The sequence below is a fragment of the Chaetodon auriga genome, chromosome 3 (assembly GCF_051107435.1).
Source record: "Chaetodon auriga isolate fChaAug3 chromosome 3, fChaAug3.hap1, whole genome shotgun sequence".
Taxonomy (NCBI): domain Eukaryota; kingdom Metazoa; phylum Chordata; class Actinopteri; order Chaetodontiformes; family Chaetodontidae; genus Chaetodon; species Chaetodon auriga.
The window spans coordinates 7,875,586-7,898,999 of record NC_135076.1 but is presented as its reverse complement, the minus strand read 5'-3'; the positions used below and the strand labels follow the sequence as shown (position 1 = coordinate 7,898,999).

Sequence of the window (23,414 nt, the reverse complement as noted above, 5' to 3'; positions counted from 1 at the left end):
TGACGACTTTGTAAATGATGTGCTCACGCAGGCTTCAGGCTTGCAAGAGGCAAGACAGATTCTTCCACTTTAAATCCATATTCATCCAGAACATCTTTATTATTTCAGTTTTGAAACAGTTGCCCATATCCCACGGTTTATCCTTCCTCTGCTTGGGATAGAAAACATCCAGTGTTTTTCTTCCTTTTCGTGCACAGAACGTGGATTTGCATTACAAAACATGCTCTCAATCATTTTGACAAAATTTCAGAAGACAATGCTGCACCAAAGAAAACCATGAAAACCAAAGAAAAGAAAACAAACCGCATGATTGCATCCTGACAGCCAATCGGCAACCTGAGTCATGAGTGTAATCAGGAATGGCTGCTGGATCTGCCATGTCCTGCTGGCGAGCTGGTGATTGTCCACTGGGGGACGAGGGGTGGGGGGTGTGATGGCGGCGGTGGGGTAACGATACAGCTGACGAGATTCATGACAGCCTTTCGCAGAACCTTGTGGACTGATTACATGTCTAAGAAAATGCATGCGGCAAACGGATATTAAATCAACACAGCTTATTGCCATGCCAGTGTAGAACCGAGCCCGAGCGTGGGCAAAATGCATCTGCAGCTCACCCCTATAAGCACTTGAGGCAGTGGGAGAATTACATTTCTATGGGGGCTCAGGATGAGTTAGGCAATCTTCCTTTCCACGGTAATGATTAATAGTGATGGCCCCATAAATTGTTCTGTCTGAGAAATATATTGCTGCCATAGTATCTGTTGTTTTGCACTGGAAGGCCACACTGCCTTTGAGGACAGTGGCTGGATAAGCAGTCAACAACTGAGCGCAGATCCAAGAAAATGCACTCGCCCTGCACCAGTGGCAGGCTTGATCTATCAAAATGATTGTCACTTGCCATTCACAGATTTTTTTAAAGCCTTTTGATGTGAAACGAAGCTTCCACAGACCGAACAAATCCGAGAGAAATCAGGGGGCATTATCTCATCTTATCTGGCTAACCTGGTACGCTCTCACAGCACGCCTGCTGTCATCTGAGCTGAGGAGTCTGTTGATGGGAGGGTGATGCTTGAGTCTGGCCCTTAGACCGTCTTTCACTTGTCACACACGTGTTTATTTGACCATAACTTGACAGAGTATGAACTGTTGTCCAGTTTTTGTGTTTTTCTTGACCTGGTCTGAGCTTGAGGTATTGTCCTGCTAGCACAACAGTACTTCAGTGAACCCAACCAGCCCATTCCATCACTGGCAGCAGTGAATTCGTCTAAGTTTTTGCCTTTTAAGAGCTGCTTGTATGTTTTAAAGGACAAATTACAGGATGTCTGCAGAAAGATCTTAACTTCAGCTGCATTAATCAATTTTTGGCCACTAGGGGGTGGAAAAACAAACAGCTGACGAGCACACATTATGGCTTAGAGAGCTGTAACTGCTAAAAACCTCCATCTCCAGCAGACACGCAGTAATGTTCGCATTCACCTGACAAACGTTACTTCAGCATTCAGCAGCATTTTACCTGAGTTCTGGTCTCTAAGTACTTTTTGCTGCTGTGGCTGAACTATATAGTAAATTTGTGAAAAACCAAAAGGAAGTTAAAAATGTGTCATTGAGCTATTGATTAAATATTTCTATCAAAATCTAGATTGAGGCAGAGTTCGGAATAATCCTAAGTATCCTGATTTTCTCTCACCATGGGGCTGGTTCAGTCTTGACCCCTTTGGACCTGCTCTTAAGTAGTCATGGAATCAACCCAGGCCCTCCTGACCGCAGCCAGCCCTGACTGACAGTTTTCTTAACATAAGACCAGGAGTCTGGCTGTGGCTCAGCTCCACTCCTGACTGAAACTCACATGGAGTGAAAAATCACAGTGACACACACTTTACTTATCCGCATGATAAGTGCTATAGATTTTAGTGTTAGCTTATTGATGAACTGACTAAAAATGAGTTATTACGCACTTTGCCAATTGCCTGTTAAGCAGAAACTCCACAGCACTCAATCAAACTATAGCCAAGAGCTATGCTTTGATCAATGGAGACGACAATTGAGATTTTTCAATAGTATCAGGCTGCTTGGCCTAAAGCAACTGCTAACTGTAGAGAAAATATAATCATGTGCAGAGAAAGTAAGAAAGCAAGCATCTTAAGACTCACCACTTTTTGTCCTCAAAAGCTGAGATGACAGAAATAAAGTGATAGATATGCTAAAAATCTAAAACTGAAGACTTTTCATTACTGCTCGTTCTATTCTAAATCAAAATGCCGAATCAAAAGGCTGAATATCTTACATCAAATTACAGGAACTGCTTATGAAGAGCTTGCTTCTTATAACACAAAGGTACAACACTGACATCAAAATACTTCCCAAAAAAGATCTGGTCAATGGAGAGGTGAATCTGTGAGTGCCTGTCAGACCCTGCAGTGTTCACAATGAATCAGAACCAAACGTGTCTCATTAAGGTTTGGTCATGTGCTGCGTGATTTGTCACTGCTGTGCGTTTCCATTTTTCCATTTTTATTTTTTTCCTCATGGGAATGAAGAGGAGGAGCAGCCTGTGTCAGACAGTGTGGGGGGAAATCTGACTCATCACACACTTTTCCGACATGGGACTGGGGGGCTGTGTCCACCCATTTCTGTAACTCTCCGACATTCACACCGTCTTCACGCCACCGTCTTCACACCATGATTATTACATCCCGCCATGATGGCAGCTGTGAGGAGGAGGAGGGTTCTAACTTCTCTCTAGCTGTCTTTTTTTCATTCACAACTATTTCTGCCATGTTTCATGCGCGCAACCAAATGCCTCGCAGTGAAGGCCGAGAGACTGTCTGGAAATGTGGGCATCGCCTCTTAATGTTAACTTAATAAAGCATGATTTCCGTTGCAGTCAGACAAGAGCTTTTGCGAATTAGTTCTGATGGAGCATAAACTGACCTTAACTGTGTGGAGATTACATATCCTCCCTGTGGAGAACCTGATGTTTATGTGGGTTTACTCCATCAATCAAACTTACATATCAGGCGGATTAGAGCCGGTGAATTGCTGATATGCATGAATGTGACAGCCTCTTTTTACTATCACAGTGATGGACAGGTTTCCAGTCCATTAAGCGATTTCCATGGATGTCTGTCTTCTACAATATATGCTGGAATTGGCTCGAACACATTGTGATTTGTATCACAAACAAATGTTAAACCAGAAGACGCATTTCAACAGGTCACCCCATGCTGGCTGCAATTCATTAAAGGGAGGCATTAGAGGCCTAATGCCAGTGAGACGTGTGATAAAGATCACACTAATGGCTGCTCATTCTTTTCCAAAGTCAATTTATGCACAGGAAATGACACAGAATCCATCTTCTGAATAACGCTGGAGTTCTTGGCTTTTAAGTTTTTCTTAGTGACCAGATCTTCTGACATATTAACTTTTATATGTTATTTTTAATGTATGGCCTTCTATTACGGCAGTGTTATTTAACCAATATTGCATAACATTTTACATAGAAATGGAATATTAAATGTGATCCCGTCATTTCATATGCGTGGGTGCATGCATTCACATCGGGAGACTATAATAGTGGCATTACCATTACATGTATCTTAAATTAGATGGCTCAATGGCACTCAGGAGTGCGTCTGCGTCTGCGTCCACCGACCATTTGTCAACAGAAACCAGTTCCACATGTCAGAATTTCATTGCCGCTTGAAATGTTCTTCCGCGCCTCATTGCCGACCTGTTTTACATGAGGGGAGGCGCAAACACATTTTCCTGACTGTGTCTGAAATAGTACATGAAATATGCTTCTTTAAATTCATGTCACTTTTAAGAGTTTTTGCTCATTATCATATTAACTGGCCAGTCGAGACTACTTAGCATTTGTGCCCAGGTTTGTCTTTCTAGTGCTGTGAGAGAAAAATACAACATGACAGTTATCTCTAAACCAGAATGAGCTCAAAGTCCCTCCACAATGCTTAATTTGACCAGTAACGGAGGATTTGTCTCTTTGGGAACAAAGAATTTAATGAAAAGACATGTCTCCATTCAGAGGTTATATGTCTGTAAGATAGGGGTGATGTCCATTGCCATGGCAACCCTTTAGCCAGCCAGTGGGAATCAGTTTTTCCTTTGCCCCATGACCCTGCAGGCAATGTCAATTTGATCCACTGATCACAGATGATTTTTCATGGGCAGAAAAGAACTCAAAAGCGTGACGATGAAGCAGACAAAGCTGCATGGGAAGTTTAATTTACTTATCAAAATCAGGCAAAGTCAAAACCAGGAGATCAGTTACTCAGACAAACAAATCCAAAGAGCAGCAGGCAGATATCTGCAGTGCAAAAGAGAGAGGACGAATCAGACAAAAACACAAGACAAGCTGTCAGAGTCTAAATGAAAGTGGACTTAAATATATTGAAGGACAAAGGAGGAAATGAGCTCCAGGTGAGGAGATGGACAGGGAAACCCAGAGGAGGAGAATGAGATGATTACATGGCATGAGAGGAAGGCAGGATCTGAAATGACAGGAGACTTAATGATACGGTATGAAAACACAACAAAGATGAAAACAAACTAAGAGCTGGTGGAACCTGTGAGGGGAAGGAGTATAATCTGAACACGCTCACGCTTGTATGGAGATAATGGATGAAGGCTTTAATGTGAGGGAAAAGGTCTGGACTCCAGCTTAATGTCGAAGCCGAATCCAGCTTGACCAGGATGATTGAGGTTGCAAAGATCAGTTGGACCAATTCTCCTTGTTTTTTTATCATGTGTATCTGTGCTGTGAGCAGGTATTTGAACCCTAACACTATTCTCCACTGTCCCTCATAACATTTCTGGATTTGTGTCGGGATATTACCCACTCCAGGGCAAAACTGCAGATCTCTTTGATGGTGTGAATCCATTCTGAAATGATGCATTTCTTGCTTGGCTTTGGAAAAAAAAAAAAAAAAAAAAGGTATTTGAAGTGAGACTTTGGTGCTGCCTCATCAGATATCTTTGGATTTGTGATTGATTCCCTAGCCTTTGAGCCTATTCTGGGATAACATGGTAAAATGGGAAATACTTACTTCTGAACTAATACATTTCCCTCCTGCATTTGAAGAGGGAGGAGGGAAATGAAAACCTTTGAGGATAAAGGGGGGAATAATCTGCATTTGTAGCAGCTTTGATGCCTGTGCTGCACAGAGTGTGGTGACAGAAGAACGTTATTTCTACTCTCTTTGACCTCAGCACACTCAGCGCAGGTGATGAGGCAGCACTGTCACCTGCTATTAATATAACTATTGCCTATTACTCAGTCCTGTCAGAATTTGGTACTAATCCTTACTGAATACATACACGAGTACATTTTGGTGCACTCTCTTCCTCTTTCATTATGGAGTCTATGGATAGAAAAAGGTCTCCAAAAGAGCTGAAATTGGAGAACGTAAAACTGATAGAGAGCTTGTTATTGTATTAGGTAAATTGCAGCTGCATTTACTGTTTCACTTGGTCATTGTAACAAAAAACATATTCTGTTATTCATCGATGAGTCTTATAGCCACAAAAGTTCATTAAAGTTGTCATGTTTGTTTCTTTTTTCTTATTGTCCAATAATACACATGTATAGAAGAATTAAGATATCAGGGAGGATCAGTCACATCAAGTATGGCAAAATGTAATGTACTGTATATGGAATGTAATATTTACTCAGATATGTATACTGAAAGTTCAATGTGAAGACCTTAATCAAATATGCAGAGTTTAATAGGTTATGGAATTTGTGGTGTAAGTGAATCTGATATTTGCCAATTCTTTCTGGTTTATAGTTTCTCTCTCTCTCTCTCTCTCTCTCTCTCTCGCTCTTTCTTTAACAATTGCTGTTATTATTTGTTATATACTTAGTTATATTGTATTATATTATATTATTATAATATATATTATCTTGATTTTATATATTTTATATTTATGTGTATGTCTAACCTGCTGCTGCAACAAACGAATTTCCCAATTGGGATCAATAGAGTAAAGAGAGTAAAGTCTAAGTGTAATAAAATGATTAAATTAGAGCCTGCTGCGTTCTGTTTTGGGCGAGCGTTATTATACTTAATGACAAAAATTAAAGTTTTAATGACATGGGGACTGTGGATTTACACCCATCATTACATCTTGAATAAATGCAGCCATTTTTGTCATCCCAGGCTGTCTAATCACGCTTGGTGACGTCTGGGCGTGACGTTCAAACTGCGTCTTGCGTCAGGAACTACTTCCGGTGGTCACGTAAGGTAGGCTTCAGACAGGCATAAACAGTGAAAAAAGAGGCGAAAGCAGCCGTACGGTAATAGCCAGGGGTTGTGTGTAACTTCGGGCCTGTTTGTCCACTAACCGCATGTTTCATCCAGGCCAACAACTCGATTATTTTGTGGCCGTGTGTTATTTTTTCTCCATGTTCGCTCGAGCAGGATGTCTTCCCAGGGTGGCATGGACCGGCTGCCGAAGGTCATTCCCACTCATTTGACTAAAATGGTAGTTAGTTAGGTGGTTTAAATCCACCAAAGACCATTAAAACAGCAGCGCCAACGTTAGAAAATAGGACAAAATCGCCGGACATAATTTTCGTTTCAATTCCGCATGCCTAGCGTAACTTTACCTTCACCGTGCCGAACAGAAATGTGTCAAATACCTCACTTAATTGAAAGTTTAAACTATTTAAAGAGACTTACTCATCGACCAACACGCATTATTTTTAACTTTTACAATTGAACAGGTACCTGCGGTAAATTCGGCATGCATGTGATCCATCAATAACCCACCATTTAATAAATATCAAACCCTTATCATTGACATGCCTGTTGTTGTCAGCGTTACCTAACGTTAACGTTGATGTATGCTGTTTTTCCCCAAAGTGTTTTGCGTTGTGCAAAAGCATTCGAAACATTCAAATTTAACGTAAAAAAGTACTGGAAAGAACATACATTTTATACCAAATGTACAATGTAGTGGTCAGGTTTCATTAAACATTCATAGCCACGTTTACAAAGTGTCATGAGTTTCCACATTAACGTGCCGGATTAATATTGCCACATTTTAAATGGAGTTTGGCGCGGCGCCTATTCCCATAAAATCTGAGCTAATCATCAGTGCCAGTGAAGAGCATGTGTACTCCTAATCCCGGATTACCTAGCACATTAACCTTATTGCAGTTGTAGCCCGAGCGTTATAAGGAGTTAAACGACGGTATTTTAGACGGGTAAAATCAGTGCCTAGGACTAAACCAGTGAACATGGTTATTCTCAGACCAGCAGTCCTCCATTTAAATATTATTTCAATTCTATTTCATAGCCTTCAAGTCGTCTCTTCTCGTGATTTCTTCACGTTTTTAAGGTTATTGCAAGAATGTGGCTGCACTTTGTTAATCCTTGTAGTCTGTGTCAGATTACAGGAGATTGTCATGTACAACAGTAGACCAGATGCCTTCAAGTACTCTGCTCAAATACTGTGCTTTGTCTTTTTCAGAATGGGTAATTTCACATCCTCCACTCCTGGGGGGTCCAGCACCTGCTTACAGTTTGTTCAGGTATGTAGCTGCCTTCAGATTTGTTACCCGTTAGACCTTTTTGTACTTTGCAATCGCTGTGGATCTTTCTACAACCTAGCTCTAATTTTAGTTTGGCATTAAATGCAATACGACGGTTCAATTTGAATTGTAACTTTTAGAAATGTATGATTTAGAAAGTTGTTTGACTGCAGAGGATGAAAATTAACTATGGAAATATTTAGTAAAACTGTTGAGTTATGGTTCCTCTTGAATTTCCTGGACAGTCACTTGAAGCTTGGCATGTGCAGTTGATTTCTGTGTTCGACTCATATTTGATTAAATCTTATTTTTGCTTGACCTTTCAGGAAATGGTGTCACAGAACTGTGTTGTGATATTTTCCAAGACCACCTGTCCTTACTGCAAAATGGCCAAGAATGTGTTCAATGAAATTGGTGCGACCTACAAAGTGATTGAACTGGATGAACACAATGACGGGAGGAGACTGCAAGAGGCCTTAGCTCAGATGACGGGTGCCAGAACAGTAAGAGCCTCATGTCGTATTTTGGGATTGTAATTTAAAATAACTTCACAGGCTGTTATTTCAGCATTTATTTAAAAGCGAATCAAATCATGGATTTTTGATAGCTTATTTGTTCTGTCAACTCTGCATTTCAGTTAAATTTAGGTTGACTTGGCTTCTGTTTTTGTTTGGGCTGCAGCCAAGAATTAGAACTTATAAAAACGTGGACTTTATATGGTCAGTGTGTTATTTGCACATGTTCGACCAATTTACACATTTAATTTTTAGGTTTACTTTATTTTACTGTCAATTCACTGTGTTCTTCCTCTTTTTCTTTGACAGCTGAACATTGTTAATGAGCTTAACAATTAACATAATCACAGTTCTCTGACTTCAGAGTTAGTTTGGGTGAAGTTATATAAGACATTTAAAAAAAAAAAATATTTGGCCTTTTTTTTAAAAATAGAGTTTTATAGTGGCGAGTTAAATCACAGTAAGACATTTAAATTCAAGCTTCATTTATTTATCATTGTAAACACAGGGCTGTACAATGAAATGCAAGCTGCAGTCCCTATATGCCACACACAAAACAAAAAAGCTGTTATTTATGGAGGAGTGCACAGGGTGAATTGAGGAGTCTCACATCCTGAGGGAAGAAGCTGCTCTGTAGTCTGGTGGTACTGCAGCAGGGTGAACAGGTTGTGGCTGTGGCAGGCATTTTTTTGTAGTATCCTCTGGGCTCTGTGCAGACACCTCACTGATATCTGTGATGTTCCATAGATAGACTGGCATTTCAAACTAGGGGCCTTTTTTTTTCGGGCCTGAGCCTGATTCGAGTCCTTTAACACTGGGTATAGGCTGATTCCAATCTGATACTATTATTTACATAAATATTGATCAAATCTTTGTCTGACACGTTGACATAACAGCTGTAGACCACCACATTTAAATGACAATCTTAAAGTTCCTAATCTTAAATTATTGATGTGATATGAATAAGAGTTTAAGTGGCAAAACGTGATCCCCATTCCTCTTTGAGAACTACTCATCACACTGTACTGTTATGATATCATTTGTGTGTTCAGGTGCCGCGAGTCTTCATTAACGGAAACTGCATCGGAGGTGGCTCTGATACCAAACAGCTCCATCAGCAGGGAAAGTTGTTGCCTCTCATTGAGCAATGTGCTCCTTGCTGCGCTGCGGGCAGCTCCGAAGGCTCGGCCAGCGGACACTTTGAGTCCACTAAATGACTAACCGTTCTTGCACTCTTCCTCAATTCTGTATTTATGAAATGTTTGCTGGATCTCATGCTACAAGTTGTACATTGCTTGAACGCTATGTTATTTATTTCTCAAAGTGTATTGGATACTTGACGTCAGGCTACATGCATTTTCATCCAGGGATGTATAGTATTATTATTAAAGCTGCCATCTTTTAAACAATACCTCTGAATAGTGAACTACTCTCTTCTGCATAGTTGTTTCATTGAACAATGTTACAGTCATAAAAGAAGCATGACCTCTTTCAGCACCAAGCATCACCAAACTGTGAACATCACTGCGTTGTGAAGTATTAAGTGTCATTCAATATCCACCTTCTTTCAGTGGAGTTTGACTTCATTCTCCATGTCTTGTAAGACTAAAAGAACTACAGGTTTTTGTATGATTGGCACTTTTTATTGTGCTAAGTCTTTGAACATTGCATCTCATTGCGAAATGTGATTTGCAAGACTATCAAAAATATAGTCATTTTGTATTTTTTTACTTGCTTGTCAAAGCATTTTCTATGTTGATGTATCTGAGATTTTAGAAGTAGCTTTGTTTGTGATTGGAATTGTGTACGTGGTTGGTTTTCCAAAGTGTATGAATAACCTAATGAATCATGATACTGGTCAGTGTTCTGGGTATATAGATCAATTTACGTATGTATCAAGTCATAAACACTCTTTTTTAATGCCTTGAATGTATGTTTACCATTATTAATAAATATGAATGAAAGTCTACTATCGGCTTCCCACGTCTTACTCTGCGAGTTTACAGAAGAGTGCTTCATTTATCACCCTCCTCCTCGGAGGAGAGCGGGTACCGGTTTTGGTTGTAAGAGATACCTTTTAATGGGTTAATGGTCTTAATGGGTTATTCATCCTTAGTTATTTCTTTGTTAAGGTAAATACGTGTTTATTGCACCTTGCTAATGTGTGGAATTACATTTTCTTTGTCAAATATTTGTCGCCTTCATACGGTGTACGCTCTAAAATAAAACGTGCGCACTTAGACTGCCCACATCGCACCGCATCACGGTGAGGTCACTCCAGTGCTTCAGTGAAATTAGCTTGACTAGCGAGTGAACTGCTAAGCTAGGATATTAGCATCTTGTATATGTGCAAAGTAGGTTGAATAAACAACATTGTGAAGAATGGCCGGAAGCGCAGGAGAGTGGTGTCTGATGGAGAGTGACCCTGGCGTGTTCACAGAACTGATAAAAGGTTTTGGTGAGTGACTGGAAGCTTACCGCTAGCTGCTTATTCAGTATAACGTGGCTATCACACAGCGGTAGCTAACTAGCTAGATGCTCAAAAGCTAACGATAACTTCCAAATTACTACTAACCGTATGCTCAAAGAAAGAAAAATACTATTAAAATGATTAAGATGAAACATTTTAGAGCTTATGCACTCTGAACAGCAACCCAATCGCTGCATCCCCCAAAAGGTGCATTTAATGATTGAGCAGCCGTAGCTAACTCAATTAAGCGAGCTAACTGGCTAGCATTACTCAGCGTTCAAAACAACGGCGGGTGAAAACAAACCCTCGCTCATGAATGGTGACAGATGTTGTGCTTTGCTCTGCTGTCAGCCTGCAGCTGAGGGAAGCCACTTAATCTGCTCACGTCTGCTAACGGTGTCATTAAAGCAGGTAGTACTGCAAGTGCGTATGAATGTTTGAATTTTTGACTTGTTCTCGTCAGGTTGCAAAGGCGCCCAGGTTGAGGAGATATGGAGTATGGAGCCAGAGAACTTTGACAACTTGAAGTATGTTCATGCTCGCAGCTTCATCGTGTTGCATGCTCTTTTATAAAGACAGAGCTTTTAATTTATCTCCTCTGTTCCAGACCAGTTCATGGGTTGATTTTCCTCTTCAAGTGGCAACCAGGTGAAGAGCCAGCGGGATCAATCGTGCAGGATTCAAGGCTTGACCACATCTTCTTTGCAAAACAGGTATGGTTTGGTTTGTCATTTAAAAAAACACATATACACGGAGCCTTTTTCACATTAGAAAGACATTATTATGCAGCTGTAGTTTGAAATAGATTAAGTCCATCACCAAGACACTAGCAGCCTCCATCAGCTTCTGTACATCTTATTATAAACATGGTTTATGCACGTGAGTCCACATGATAGGATGATCTTTTTCTATGTACACACGAGCTAGTGTTGTCAGATTTGAAAATGTACTTACTGTTACACAAATTTGTAGAAAATTAGTCATTCTTTCTTGCATCTTTCCAATTAATTGTTGCAAATTTTCTGTGTGTGTTTTCAGGTCATTAACAACGCCTGTGCCACTCAAGCAATAGTCAGCGTTCTGCTCAACTGCTCCCATTCTGACATGCTGCTTGGAGACACGCTGACAGAGTTCAGAGAGTTTTCACAGAGTTTTGATGCCGCTGTACGTTCATGGTCTCTTTCTCTTGATTCCAGAGACTGACTTTGTTTTTTATATATATGTATATTTTGCACTGTGTACATTAGTTTTTGAATTGACCAGTGTATTTGTCTTATGGAAACTATGAATCTTCCCTTTTAGCTGAAGTGCTATCAAGATTTGTTTTTTTCATTCAATAAGTAATACATTATTCATTACTCTTTCAAAGAATACTTTAAAACTTCTTTCATCCTGGCAGCAGTAATTTTACTTTAGCTCGAGATAGTTATTTCCTTTTCATGTCTAACACTGTCAGTTCTGTCCTCTTACCTTCAAAACTATGATGACTCAGCTGTCTGTCCCTCAAATATTCACTTTTAGTGGCACTGCTGGATTTCGATAATATTTCAATTAATTGCTCAGCCTTATTCATTTCATTCAGTTTAGAAATGGCAACAACTAATTATGAGGGGAGACAAGCAGGGCTGAAACCGCTGCGCTGAGGGATCAGTATACTTATGATGTTAAAGCAGCAAATTGGTCATTTATGTTAATTAGTAATTTTGAATATTACTGAAATTGAAACACTGTTTGGATGGATGACTTGTTGCTTGAACAGGGAATGTGTAATGTGTCCCACATAGCCCCTCATAACACTGCTGCATCTTTAAGGCGAGGGTTATACAGTCAGCATTATAATCCTGCATCTCCTGCTCCCCTCAGATGAAAGGTTTGGCTCTTAGCAACTCTGAAGTGATCCGACAAGTTCACAACAGCTTTGCCAGGTAAGCTGCTGCTCATATCACATCCAGCTGGAGAAGCTCTGTTTGATGGGCTTCATGTTATTTTTAGCTCCTCGTTCTTACTCGACGTTTGGCCCATTTGTTGCTAATGCACAAGTCTGCTTTTGTGAAACAGGCGAGAGTGAGTCATTTGTTGGTCGCCCCAAAAATGAGTCCGTGCTGATTCCCTTCAGCGATAAACGTGAAATTAAACATGTTTTCATCACGGGAAGCACTTTCACATCTTAATAAGTGTAGACATTTTTAATTGAGGACAAAAATGTTTTTGATTCTGAACGTCACATTCATTAATTGGCTCAGATTCATGTTGTGATGTTTATGGAGCAGAGTTTACTCCTGCTTCCCTGTAACAGGGTTTTTGATCGAGAGAACAAAAGCATCATTTGTTTTCTGTGATGCTGCATGATAATTATCTTTGATTCAGATTTTATCAGTGTGCATGTTTGATTTTTTTTTTTTCACATTTGCAGACAGCAAATGTTTGAATTTGATGCAAAGTCATCAGCAAAGGATGAGGACGCCTTTCACTTTGTGAGCTATGTTCCTGTAAACGGCCGACTATACGAGCTGGATGGACTTCGAGAGGGACCAATTGACCTGGGTAAGCAGAAAAACATAATTTGTGTTGTTGTTTTTTTTTCCTTTTTATAAGTCCCTCGGTGTGAGGTCCTGCTGTGCACAGCTGAATTTCGTCTTGTTGGCCATGGCCCATTTCCCCTAAAACTGTCTGTTCTATGACAGTGTACAGTGTGTGCTTTCAGTTACTTTATATGTGGACTCCTGCGGTTTTATTGATTCCTGTCTTTGTGTTTTTCACCAGGTGCGTGCAATCAGGATGACTGGATCAGCGCAGTTCGCCCAGTGATTGAGAAAAGAATACAGAAGTGATTATCTGTTATTAATTTTTGGTTAAACAAATAATTTCTGTGACAGTTGAGGTGAAGTTGTAATGCTGAAATTTTGGATGTCCTTCACTTTCTTTTCAAACACTGATTAGTGACATCAGAAAGGAGCGAACGTTTCATCCATCTCATTTGATTTATTTGCATTTCAATAGTTTTGTATCTCATAAAGCGAAGACAGTATTATCTGTGTATGTACTGACCTTTTCTGCCAAAGGCTGCACCAGCTTTATTGTCTTGACAGTGTATCATTCTGTACTCAGTAAAATTGCATTGTTTCCCTCTTCAGGTACAGTGAAGGAGAGATCCGATTCAACTTAATGGCCATCGTGTCAGACAGAAAGATGATATATGAGAGAAAAATTGCAGAGCTCCAGACTCAGCTTACTGAGGTGAGTGGCAGCCAAAGAAGGTTATCCAGTGCAGACATGACAAAGAATAATGTATTTTTTGCTTTCTCCCTGTGGGGCTACATACATGCGAAATGCATCAGTTGCCAGCTTTCAACAGTGAGCTCATAGCTGTGTTGTGCTCAAGTAAAGACAAAACAGTGCTGCGTTTTGTTTGGGACTCCACTAATCTGTCATGTCACGATGTCATATTTGTCCACCACACAAGATGCGTCAGATACAGCTGTTCCCGTTTGGATGAAACATTGTGTAATGAAGCAATTTGCCACTGAGTTTATCCGAAGTGGGAGGACATACACCCCTATTATTTAACATGTAGATCTGGAATTTTGTGAAAAATGCTGACAATGATGTAGTCTCTCTCACCTGATGCCACACCCAGCGTGATTACTGGGTGTTGTTGGGAATGTGCTCTCTTGTACCTGTAACCAGCCACACCTAACTGTGGTTAGCATGCCTCTGCATTACTGCAGCGAGGTGAAACATTCAACCACTTGAGGTCAGCAAACACAAGGTTTAACTTAATTTCCTGGAAGCAATTCTGAATAATTACTGCAATTTGTGTGAAAACCTACATACTAACATATTTAAGGAGTGGGGTATTTGTGATTATTTCATGATATTCATTATTGCTTTTCTTTCTTTTTTTGTAAGGTTATTACAAATGAAATTCATACATATAGATTTGAGTTTCCCGTTGCGTATGCAGAAGTCCATGTGGTGGTCTTAAACAAGCCTTACACAGACTTGCTGGAGTTTAACAAACAAAAGAATTCTCATCACCAACTATCCTAGAGCGCAGATTTCTTACATGTTAGTTATATGGAAACCCTTTTTCACTTCTGTTCCCAGGATGAACCGATGGACACAGACCAGAGCAGCACGTTTCTTAGCTCCATCCAGTCAGAGATTGCCAAGTACCAGCTCCTTATTGAAGAGGAAAATCAGAAACTTAAAAGATATAAGGTTGGTTTTTTGCTCCACACCATTCCAGGCTGCCTTTCATGTGACATTGACTGTAATTATATTGGAAAATGGCCCATAAGGTTACACTTTCCTCACCGGTAACTCAAACAATGTCGTGTGGTAGGAAATGGGCACGTGCTTTGACTTGCAAGCCAAAAACTACAGACCGCCTGCCTGTTGTCACGTTTGTTTCTGTCACGTTCTTTTTCTTTATTTGTATGGAGTGAAAGCTTATCATCGTTATCGCTGTAAACATGTTTGCGATCCGCTGGCAGGGTGCTTTTGTCGCCCAGCCCTGCCCATGAGTACATCATAAATATAGAGGCTGGATTGACTGCAGTGTTTTCAGCCACGTCTGAATGTGCTTTAACCACCGAGGTCCTGTTCATTTCCTTCCAACACATCAGTTATGCCCAGTTTTCCCTCACTTGTTGGATTTATATGTTTTCTCACAGATTGAAAACATTCGACGAAAGCACAACTACCTTCCTTTCATCATGGAGCTGCTGAAGACGCTGGCAGAGTACCAGCAGTTAATACCTTTGGTGGAGAAGGTATTTTTTTTTTCTGTCTCTTGTTTTTCACAACATTTCCTTTCAGTGCAGGGGTGTCGTGATTGATCAGGAAGGATGCTGAACAGTGTTAAACATGTCGTTATCATTAATAAGATATCTTGGTTTCCACTAACAAGTAGTTTTAGAGACTTTAAGGGACAAATAATGAAAGACTTTTGCCAATGAGAAGGGTCTCAGGAAGGAAAAATAATGAACAAACCATAGAATTGCCAAGGCGTTTCATTAACAAAAACACAGATTCAAACGCAATTCATGTTTAAAAAAAAAAAAACAGAGCTCCAGTGTTTATTCTGTCCACCAGAGGACAAACGTACAGTAATTAAAATGAAATGTGTGGAATGAGTGTGCTCAGATTCAGAGATTAGAGTCATAAATTGTGGATACTAATGAAAACGTCTGGGTTTCTCTCACCAGGCAAAGGAGAAACAGAGCGCCAAAAAAGCCCAGGAGGCCAAATGAACAACAACAACAACAATACACACTTGAACAGAGAAGCCCAACACACGCTCACACGCACACACATCCAGAACTCTACAGTCACTTTTCCATCACTGAGCCACATACAGATACTGTACATCATCGGCCATATTCACATTAATGACCATGGGTGGTCTGCAGCACTTCCTCACTGTGGCGTCCTGTGAACCATCCAGACATGAAGAACTGCACTGCAGGCGTAGCAGAGAGACTGTCCAGCAGAATGCTCTCTCCATGTGTGTCCATCGGCTCTAATGCATGATAGAAGGAAAGAAGTGCTCAAATTGTGCTCTTATTTTCATAATAAAATGTCTAGACGTTTGTGAATTGTTTCTGAAAAGTTTATTTCACCGATCATCGTTTTTTCAATCTGTCAGTCTCTTCCAGCCTTGTTTGCTGGTACTTTTATTGAAATCAACTCAGTAGTGAGACTTAGTGGTGGATCTTTGCCACCACCTACTGGTAAAGCACAGGAAAGACAAGGGTTGTGTTTACAAAAGGCCATCTGCTATTTGTCCACTGTAAATGAATCGGTGAAGCTACCGTATGTATTTGGTGAGATGACTATCAGACCTTTTAAAAAGGTATTTAACAATCTTGCATTCAAATCTACGTTCAACCGTTTGACCTGATGAGAGCACACTGACGAGCTGCAAAGTCCTTATAAGTGCATCATTAAGAAAAGACTGGCACAAGTTTAGTGAGTTGGAAAGCTTCCCGTAGCAGTTGATGTTTTCAACATGGGAGTCTGCCGTGGCCTCTGTGATTTGGCCTGTAAATCAACCTCTGGTTCCTATGATACAGATCAACTGCACTTAGATGACTTATGGGTCATGCGTGAGTACAGCGTGCCTCTAAAGTCTGCAGTCTGACGCATCTGCAGCGTGTCGACCAAAGTAAAACGTGGCCCTTTTCTATTTCTGGCTCCAGTGTTTACATACACACCTTAAGTACTCGGATCTGATTCCAGTCGACTGTTACCAAGATCCTTCATGGCAACAAATGAAAACTCACAGCTTTTACTACCAGTGCAGAGAGAGTACAGTGTGTCTGTTTTATTATCCCATCTGAGGTCGGGCCACATGGATGAGAAACCAAAAGTATTCACAGTGACAGCGTCCATGAATACCTTCGCTGCCTCACTGTGCACGCTTTGCCATCAAACAGCAATTTTTGACAATGTTTTCGTCACAGTTTTGTGCTTTATGCTTGGCTGACGACACACAACATACAGTAGAATGTGTGGTATGGTGGGCAGACAATGATGCAGATGCCACAAAAAGAATGAAGTCTTAAAAATAGCCAAAGGCTGCTGCGTGACGGAATGTGTCCTGCTTAGACCTACTTTGAAGGTCAAGGAAAATGTATTTGCGCAGCTCATTATCACATACAGTGTCTGAAAGGGCTTTAGAAGGCCATAAAAGTAGTGTTTCCGTACCCAGACGGCAAAAAGTCCTTCAAAAATAACATCAGCATTAAGGCTCCAACTAATAATTGTTTTTGCTTGTTTCTGATCTGTCTGTTAGTCTGTTAAAATGTCAGGGAAACAACCCAAGATGGCCTGAAGTTGCTTGTTTGTTCTTTGGTCAACAGTCCAAACCCTTTAAGTATCCAGTTTAACAATGATATAAAACAGAAAAGCAGCAAAGTTGAGAAGCTGATGCCAGCAAATGTTTGGTATTTTCTGTTGATAAAGATGATTAATAGGTTTGCAGAATTAGCATTTACAGGGGGGTGCAAGAAACCTTGGGAGAGGCAACTGAAAGAGAAAGCCCCTCTCCCTCGACTGCCAGATGTGCAGTAGGTGTGAAAAAGACGTTTACAGAAATGGAAAGAAACTGAAAACAGTTCAGATCAGCCCATGAAGAGTTTATAACCCAAACAAAACTTAAGCCACGCTGGCAGCCTCAGCTGTGCTTTCAGCTAAATTTTCATGTCAACATGCTCACAATCTTAAAACTAACATGCCTTTGTTTAGCAGGTGTGACTAACACGGTCACCTTCTTAGTTTAGCATGCTAACATCTGCTAAGTAGCATTAAACACAGCTGTGGCTGATGGGAGTCTCATTAGCTTTGCTGGAATTTGGTCATAAACTGACATATTGGACAAAGTGAAGTAAGCAAAATCAGTGGCAATCCAACCAATAGCTGCTGACACACTTAACTTAAAACCCCAAATGTCAACCTCATCTTTATCCTCTGGGGATCAAGACTCATCACATCTGTGTAAAATGTCATGGCCGTCCATCCTGTAGTTATTTAAGCCTGGAACAGAGGTAGCTCGATCGACACACTGGAAGAGCTGCTTAAAATGCAATCACAATAACTCCTATACCAAAGAAACTAACTCAGTATTAATGCACACATACTTGCCCAGACAGTGTGGGCTTCAAACCGTTTATGTTCAGGTCATAAATCTGCTCCTCTAACCTGAAGGCCAGCGGAGCGCACAGTTCTGGAGAGCTGCTGGTGTAACAGATGATCTCATTACACCTGAAGAGCAGGCCACAGGTCTGAGGAGAGAGCAGGAGCTGTCAGCCTGTTAGCAGCAACGTCCGGATGTCTGGCCACTGTCAGCACTGCTGTGAGTTCATGGCTGGAAACAGCCTCGGTACCAAAGAGCAGACACACAGCAGGCAGAGGAGGATTCCCTCTGCTGTCAATCAAGGTCTTCTCTCTCCTTCTGCTCTGGACACGTTAAACACTGTTACAGTACGGGAACTCAGCTGCTTTGACATAGCACCCATCAGCTAAGCACAAAGGAATGAAATGTTCCGAAAAGATGAGGAATGTTGTTATTGTCATGCAGCCGATCATGGAGGACATTGTCTCTGAAAATATGTCAGTGTGTGTACAATATGTGGATGAGTCTGACCTTTCTGTTAAATCATTACATTAAACCATCTCAAGTTTGATATTTTAAGATAGATAGCAACGAACACTCAGTGGAAAGTCCATTTTCTGAGTTGCAAAATATTTCTTCCTGAGATATTTTAGGACTGTCTGAGTGGCATATGAGTCCATGTTGGCATCGTGTTTAACAGCTAATTAGGCATTTTAGTTTTCTCTATTCAAAGCTGCTATAATGCGTATTTTAATATCAACACTTGATGTGTACAATATATGGGAAAGGCTCACTTGTAGTGACAAACCTGCAGATAATTATCACCCGATTCTTCTAAGCTTTTTGTATCCTTTATTGTTTTGGTTATGCAGTGCCTAGCTTTACTGTTTTCATTCACTTTCACCGCTCTCATAGTTTAGCAGTAGCAGGCAGCAGTTTTCAACAAAAGCCCTCTGCACAGTACCTGCTCAGCATCAAACGATGGGCAGAGTTGGTAGAGACCAACCAAGGGTCTAAAGGAGAGTTAATGTTGAACTTCCCGACTGCAGATGGTCAGAAAATCGACTCCAAATGAATGATAATGTTGCTCCATATGTGATAGATGTGTAAAGGGGTAATCGTTTGCTGAAATGTGAGCCATATCAACCTCAAAGTGTAATAATGATGTATTTGTGTTTACAGCTTGTTTTCCCTGCTCTCAAGTGGCCAGAAATTCAATGCCCAGTCCAGCATTCACTTTAGCAGTAATGTAGACATTTTAACAGTGGTACTTATCAACAGTCAGTGTATTACTTACATTAGCAGGACTGCACAGCCCCAGTTTGGAAAAGCAGTAGGAGTACTGTTGTAGAGAGCTGGGCAAGGCACTGCTGTAGACTGAGGGGAGCAGAAACAAATGTAGATATCAGTTCAAGTGTACGCTATATTTAGAATATTTTCAGCACTTTATGATGACGTCAGACAGCCCTTTCTGACTGGAACTACAGCCGTTAATGTTGTTCTCTCTAAAGCCAGACTCTTTGACAAAAACAGGAGTCTGGCTTTAGAGAGAGCAACGTTAACAGCTTTGGTTCCTATCAGAAAAGGCTCCTTGACTGGAAGATAAAGCGGTGGAAATATTCTAAATATAGTGTATAGTCAAACTGATATTGATTGATTTGTTAGCCTTTTTTGGTGGCTAACATACATGCTGCTGCTGGTCCCAGTACCTTCATTAGCTTCCTCACACTGGTTCACCTGTTGCTTCTCTAAACTGGGGACGTGCTGACCGCCATCTACTGCAGATAATACACTGACTATTATATGTACCTCATACAACCTGACTTCAAATAATCTGAGCTATCCCTTTAAAGTGTAACATACACTGTTCCTGTATGTCAACAATGAGCTTCCATGCTTAAGTAAGTCAGACATTATTCCACTGAATTCAGAAAAAAGCACATCAGAGATATTTCAGCATTGACAAGTACAATTTATTTCTCGGGCAGTCCAGCTGCCCCAAATAAAGTCACATCCAGCACATGCAATGTCACAATATTTACAACACATAACATTCTCACAGTATTTTCAGGTCTCCCGTGGAAATTGTGAACATTAAAATAAAATTGCTCTTTTTTGTGTGTGAACAGATGCAAATCTAGCATAGCAATATGACAATGAAAATCAGGGTCCCGCAGGTTGTCCTGTGCAAATGACACCTGCACAAAGTCTTCAAGTGGATGCCAGCACAGAAATACATTCTAACAGCATTGTCGGTAAGAGTTAAGTGTTTTGATAAGTGTTTTCAGCTTTGAATGCAGGTGTACTACAACAGCTTTTCTTGAACCGCATCATTGCTCAAAATACTGAATTCTAATAGCGTAGTAAAGAAATTGCAGGTAATGGCCCTGTGAGGAAAATGTAACCTTAATCCCATCCGGTAGTAATGCTCTGTGTACTGCCTGCAGCAGCATATAGCATCCAGCCTAATCATCCCAGCTTCATTGTTAAAAGCTCTCTGCAGGACGGAATAAAAATGGCTTCAGTTTTACATTTTCCACACTTGCCGTAATGTTTATACTCAGGATTTGCATTCGGGTCTATTATCCCGAGGCAGTGCCTGGAATGAACATCATCAGCTGTCTATTCACACAGCCACTGTGGTAAACAAATGACTTCAGGACTGGGTGTCTAGTTAGACTAGGACTTAATGTGCTTTCTCTCTCCCCTGGCGGCTTCGCACAGTTCTCTGTAGAGGTCGGAGTGGATAAATCTGGGGTAGGAGTTGTTCTCCATCAGACTGTAGACTTTCCTCTGAGCTGCCAGGAAGCTCGTCGCAGTGGGCTCGTGGAGGCTCTGGACGATAGCATTTTTGGTGTGGAAATCCAGGTTTATCTGTGACCAAACAAAGAGACATTGTGAGCTTTTGACATCAATTTTTTAATAAAGAATGTCTTGCGTGCTTGCGTTAGCATCTGTTAGCTGTTACCTCTTTGGGAGCTTCGCTTTTAATGAACTCCTCGTAAATGCTGTTGGCCTTGGACGGCAGCTCTTTGTGCGACGTGTGGTTCATGAAATCCTCGCAGGCCGTCCAAAACTCAATGTTCTCTTCGCAGAACTCTGACTTCAGGAAGAGATAGAAGGCAGTTTTCCCATCTGTGGGAGGGAGAAAGAGAAAGAAGTGTCAAAGACGAGGCGAGTAACACACTTAGCTGAGGGACGTGTTTCTGTTTGCCCATGAATGTAAGGTAAAGTATGTGCAAAGCCGTTCCAGCCTGTGTTTAATCAAGGCTAATAAATGGCCTTCATTCAGCACATGGCTACCCTGTGACCTTTGAAGCTCTTTTATGTAATCACGTGGCAATTGTCAATGCGAGTGACACTTACATTTATGACTGAGCAGGGTGTCAAGTGACTGCGCCCATTGGTTGACGTCATCAGCACTGGGCCTGACGTAGAGAAGAAGGATGGTGTTAGAGATAATTATAGTTAAGGCAACTGCTGCTTTTAAAAGAAGCTTTGAAGTAATGCTGCAAAAGCCTTATGTTTATTATCAAAACTTGCTATTACTAAAACAACACTATGCTGCAAAACACCTCCTCTATCAAATTAAAGGAGTTCATTTGAGACATAAAATCATAGTAATCTGATCTGTCTGATTTTATTTAGTCATGAAACAACATCTACATAATATACATACCAAAATATACACAATACAAAAAAAACAAACAGAACAACATAAAATATAAAACATAAAAAGTGCAGATTCAATAAAATAGGAAAATCATTACACAAAGGCAAAAAAGTTAGCTAAAATAAGGTAAATTAAACAAAATAAACTATATCTGCATGAAGCACAAGCAAAGTCTTATGCATAGAAATCAGACGTTACATAAAGTGTCTGTAATGCTCAAATTGTAAAGGTCTTACCTGTACGATCTGTTTCTCATTAGATGTAATATTGACTGGGAAGAGTTGGTCTTCAAGAAAAATCCTATTCTGTTTCTCCAGTTTTTCCTCCTGTGAAAAAAACAGAGAAATCGTGAGTTCTGTCTTTCACATGGTGATCAGAAGCAGAGAGATTCTTATTAAACACCACATGAACTTACTTCATTCCCTTCTTCTCTGTGGGCAGGTCAGTGGGCTTCATACAGTCAGCGAACGCCATGCTTTGGGATGAAACACTAGTAAGGTTCTCTCTCATGGTTCAATCTCCTCTCCTTCTCCCTGTTGACTTATCAGCCAACTTTATAGTTGCTCTCCAGCCATGGAGTGTGACAGGCGAGAGGCGGGCCTGGAATGACAGGTCTTTAACGTGATTGGCTCTCGCTGTGTAAACAGTGACATGCCCTGGTATGACTCTCAGGGCCCGAGGCAATGATAGGCTGTCACTGCATAAACATTCCCTCCCTGAGTTTCCTGCAGGCTTCCATTTTTAAGCGTAAGGTCAAGATGTGACGTACATGGCAGACTCAATGCCCTCACTCCTAAAATAAAGATCTGTCAGGGAGTGATGGGACTTTTATCTCCTTTCCTCAGGCTTTTTCCATCTTCTTTTGCATTTTGAGAGCATCTTGCAAATGTGCAAGTGGTCTGTGATTTGTATCCAGACATATTCACAAAGTATCCGAGGCATTAATACTTTTACTCTCCAACTATTTAGAACTTGAAAACAAAGTATATTTTTAAATGAAAGCAGTAAAGCACAGCAGCCAGCACGTGCATCACGTTTAGCCATAAAAGTGTCTTTCCTGGTTCCGCAAGCTGTTGTCCCTCACATAACAGTCTCTGACATGCTGTACAATTGCTTCATTGTGGCTTTGCAATGGTACCCGCAATGTTAATGTTTAATGAATTACTCACACAGGGTGGGTCCGTGAAGTATTGCTTTTTCATGATGACATGTAGAGATAGATAAGATGCAATATCCTCTTACCTTTACAGGGTGTTTAAAAAAAAGAAATGTTGGCACTGCTGAAGGCATTGTTTTACATTCATTACATTGTCCATCATCAGCGTTCGAGCTCAGCGGTGGTTGTCAGGTCAAAAGATGTCTCTGCATTAATTGGTAAGACTGGGTTGAATTCTGTTGAAAAGTGAAGGATTTTTTTTTAAGACATCTTTGTTAACTCACTTCAGCAGTACCTCAGTGGCCATATTTCAGAGTGTAGCTTGAACTTCATGTCAGCGTGAAGCCGGGTCTGTCAGTCAGGAACACTTCAGTCAAGGAAACAACCATATATAGCAACGAGTTATACTGTTAGATTTGGTGGAAAAGCT

At 40.7% G+C, this 23,414-nt stretch overlaps 3 protein-coding genes across 5 annotated transcripts; 2 read left to right on the top strand and 1 right to left on the bottom strand.

Annotated features, from left to right (window-relative positions):
* The first annotated feature begins 6,229 nt into the window (after nucleotides 1-6,229).
* Nucleotides 6,230-10,035, top strand: glrx2 (glutaredoxin 2). Of its 3 annotated transcripts, none has more exons than XM_076722066.1 (4): nucleotides 6,230-6,260; nucleotides 7,492-7,552; nucleotides 7,879-8,055; nucleotides 9,120-10,035. In XM_076722066.1, the coding sequence occupies exons 2-4, from the start codon at nucleotides 7,493-7,495 to the stop codon at nucleotides 9,282-9,284; spliced, it is 402 nt and encodes a 133-aa protein (XP_076578181.1). In that variant the 5' UTR covers nucleotides 6,230-6,260; nucleotide 7,492; the 3' UTR covers nucleotides 9,285-10,035. The 3 variants fall into 3 exon arrangements, with proteins under 3 accessions (XP_076578181.1, XP_076578171.1, XP_076578161.1); XM_076722056.1 differs by having other exon boundaries at nucleotides 6,245-6,474; XM_076722046.1 differs by lacking the exon at nucleotides 6,230-6,260 and adding an exon at nucleotides 7,162-7,359.
* A 309-nt stretch (nucleotides 10,036-10,344) lies between these two features.
* On the top strand, nucleotides 10,345-16,133 carry uchl5 (ubiquitin carboxyl-terminal hydrolase L5). Its single transcript, XM_076727257.1, has 11 exons — nucleotides 10,345-10,525; nucleotides 11,001-11,064; nucleotides 11,145-11,250; nucleotides 11,576-11,701; nucleotides 12,401-12,462; nucleotides 12,951-13,081; nucleotides 13,301-13,364; nucleotides 13,672-13,774; nucleotides 14,645-14,758; nucleotides 15,214-15,312; nucleotides 15,748-16,133. Exons 1-11 carry the CDS (start codon nucleotides 10,450-10,452, stop codon nucleotides 15,790-15,792), a joined length of 990 nt encoding a protein of 329 aa, XP_076583372.1. The 5' UTR covers nucleotides 10,345-10,449; the 3' UTR covers nucleotides 15,793-16,133.
* A 4,026-nt stretch (nucleotides 16,134-20,159) lies between these two features.
* On the bottom strand, nucleotides 20,160-22,350 carry LOC143318234 (regulator of G-protein signaling 21-like). The gene is made up of 5 exons (XM_076726327.1): nucleotides 22,244-22,350; nucleotides 22,065-22,154; nucleotides 21,522-21,583; nucleotides 21,124-21,290; nucleotides 20,160-21,029 (listed from the first exon to the last, which is right to left on the bottom strand). The coding sequence occupies exons 1-5, from the start codon at nucleotides 22,336-22,338 to the stop codon at nucleotides 20,835-20,837; spliced, it is 609 nt and encodes a 202-aa protein (XP_076582442.1). The 5' UTR covers nucleotides 22,339-22,350; the 3' UTR covers nucleotides 20,160-20,834.
* Between the last annotated feature and the right edge of the window lie 1,064 nt (nucleotides 22,351-23,414).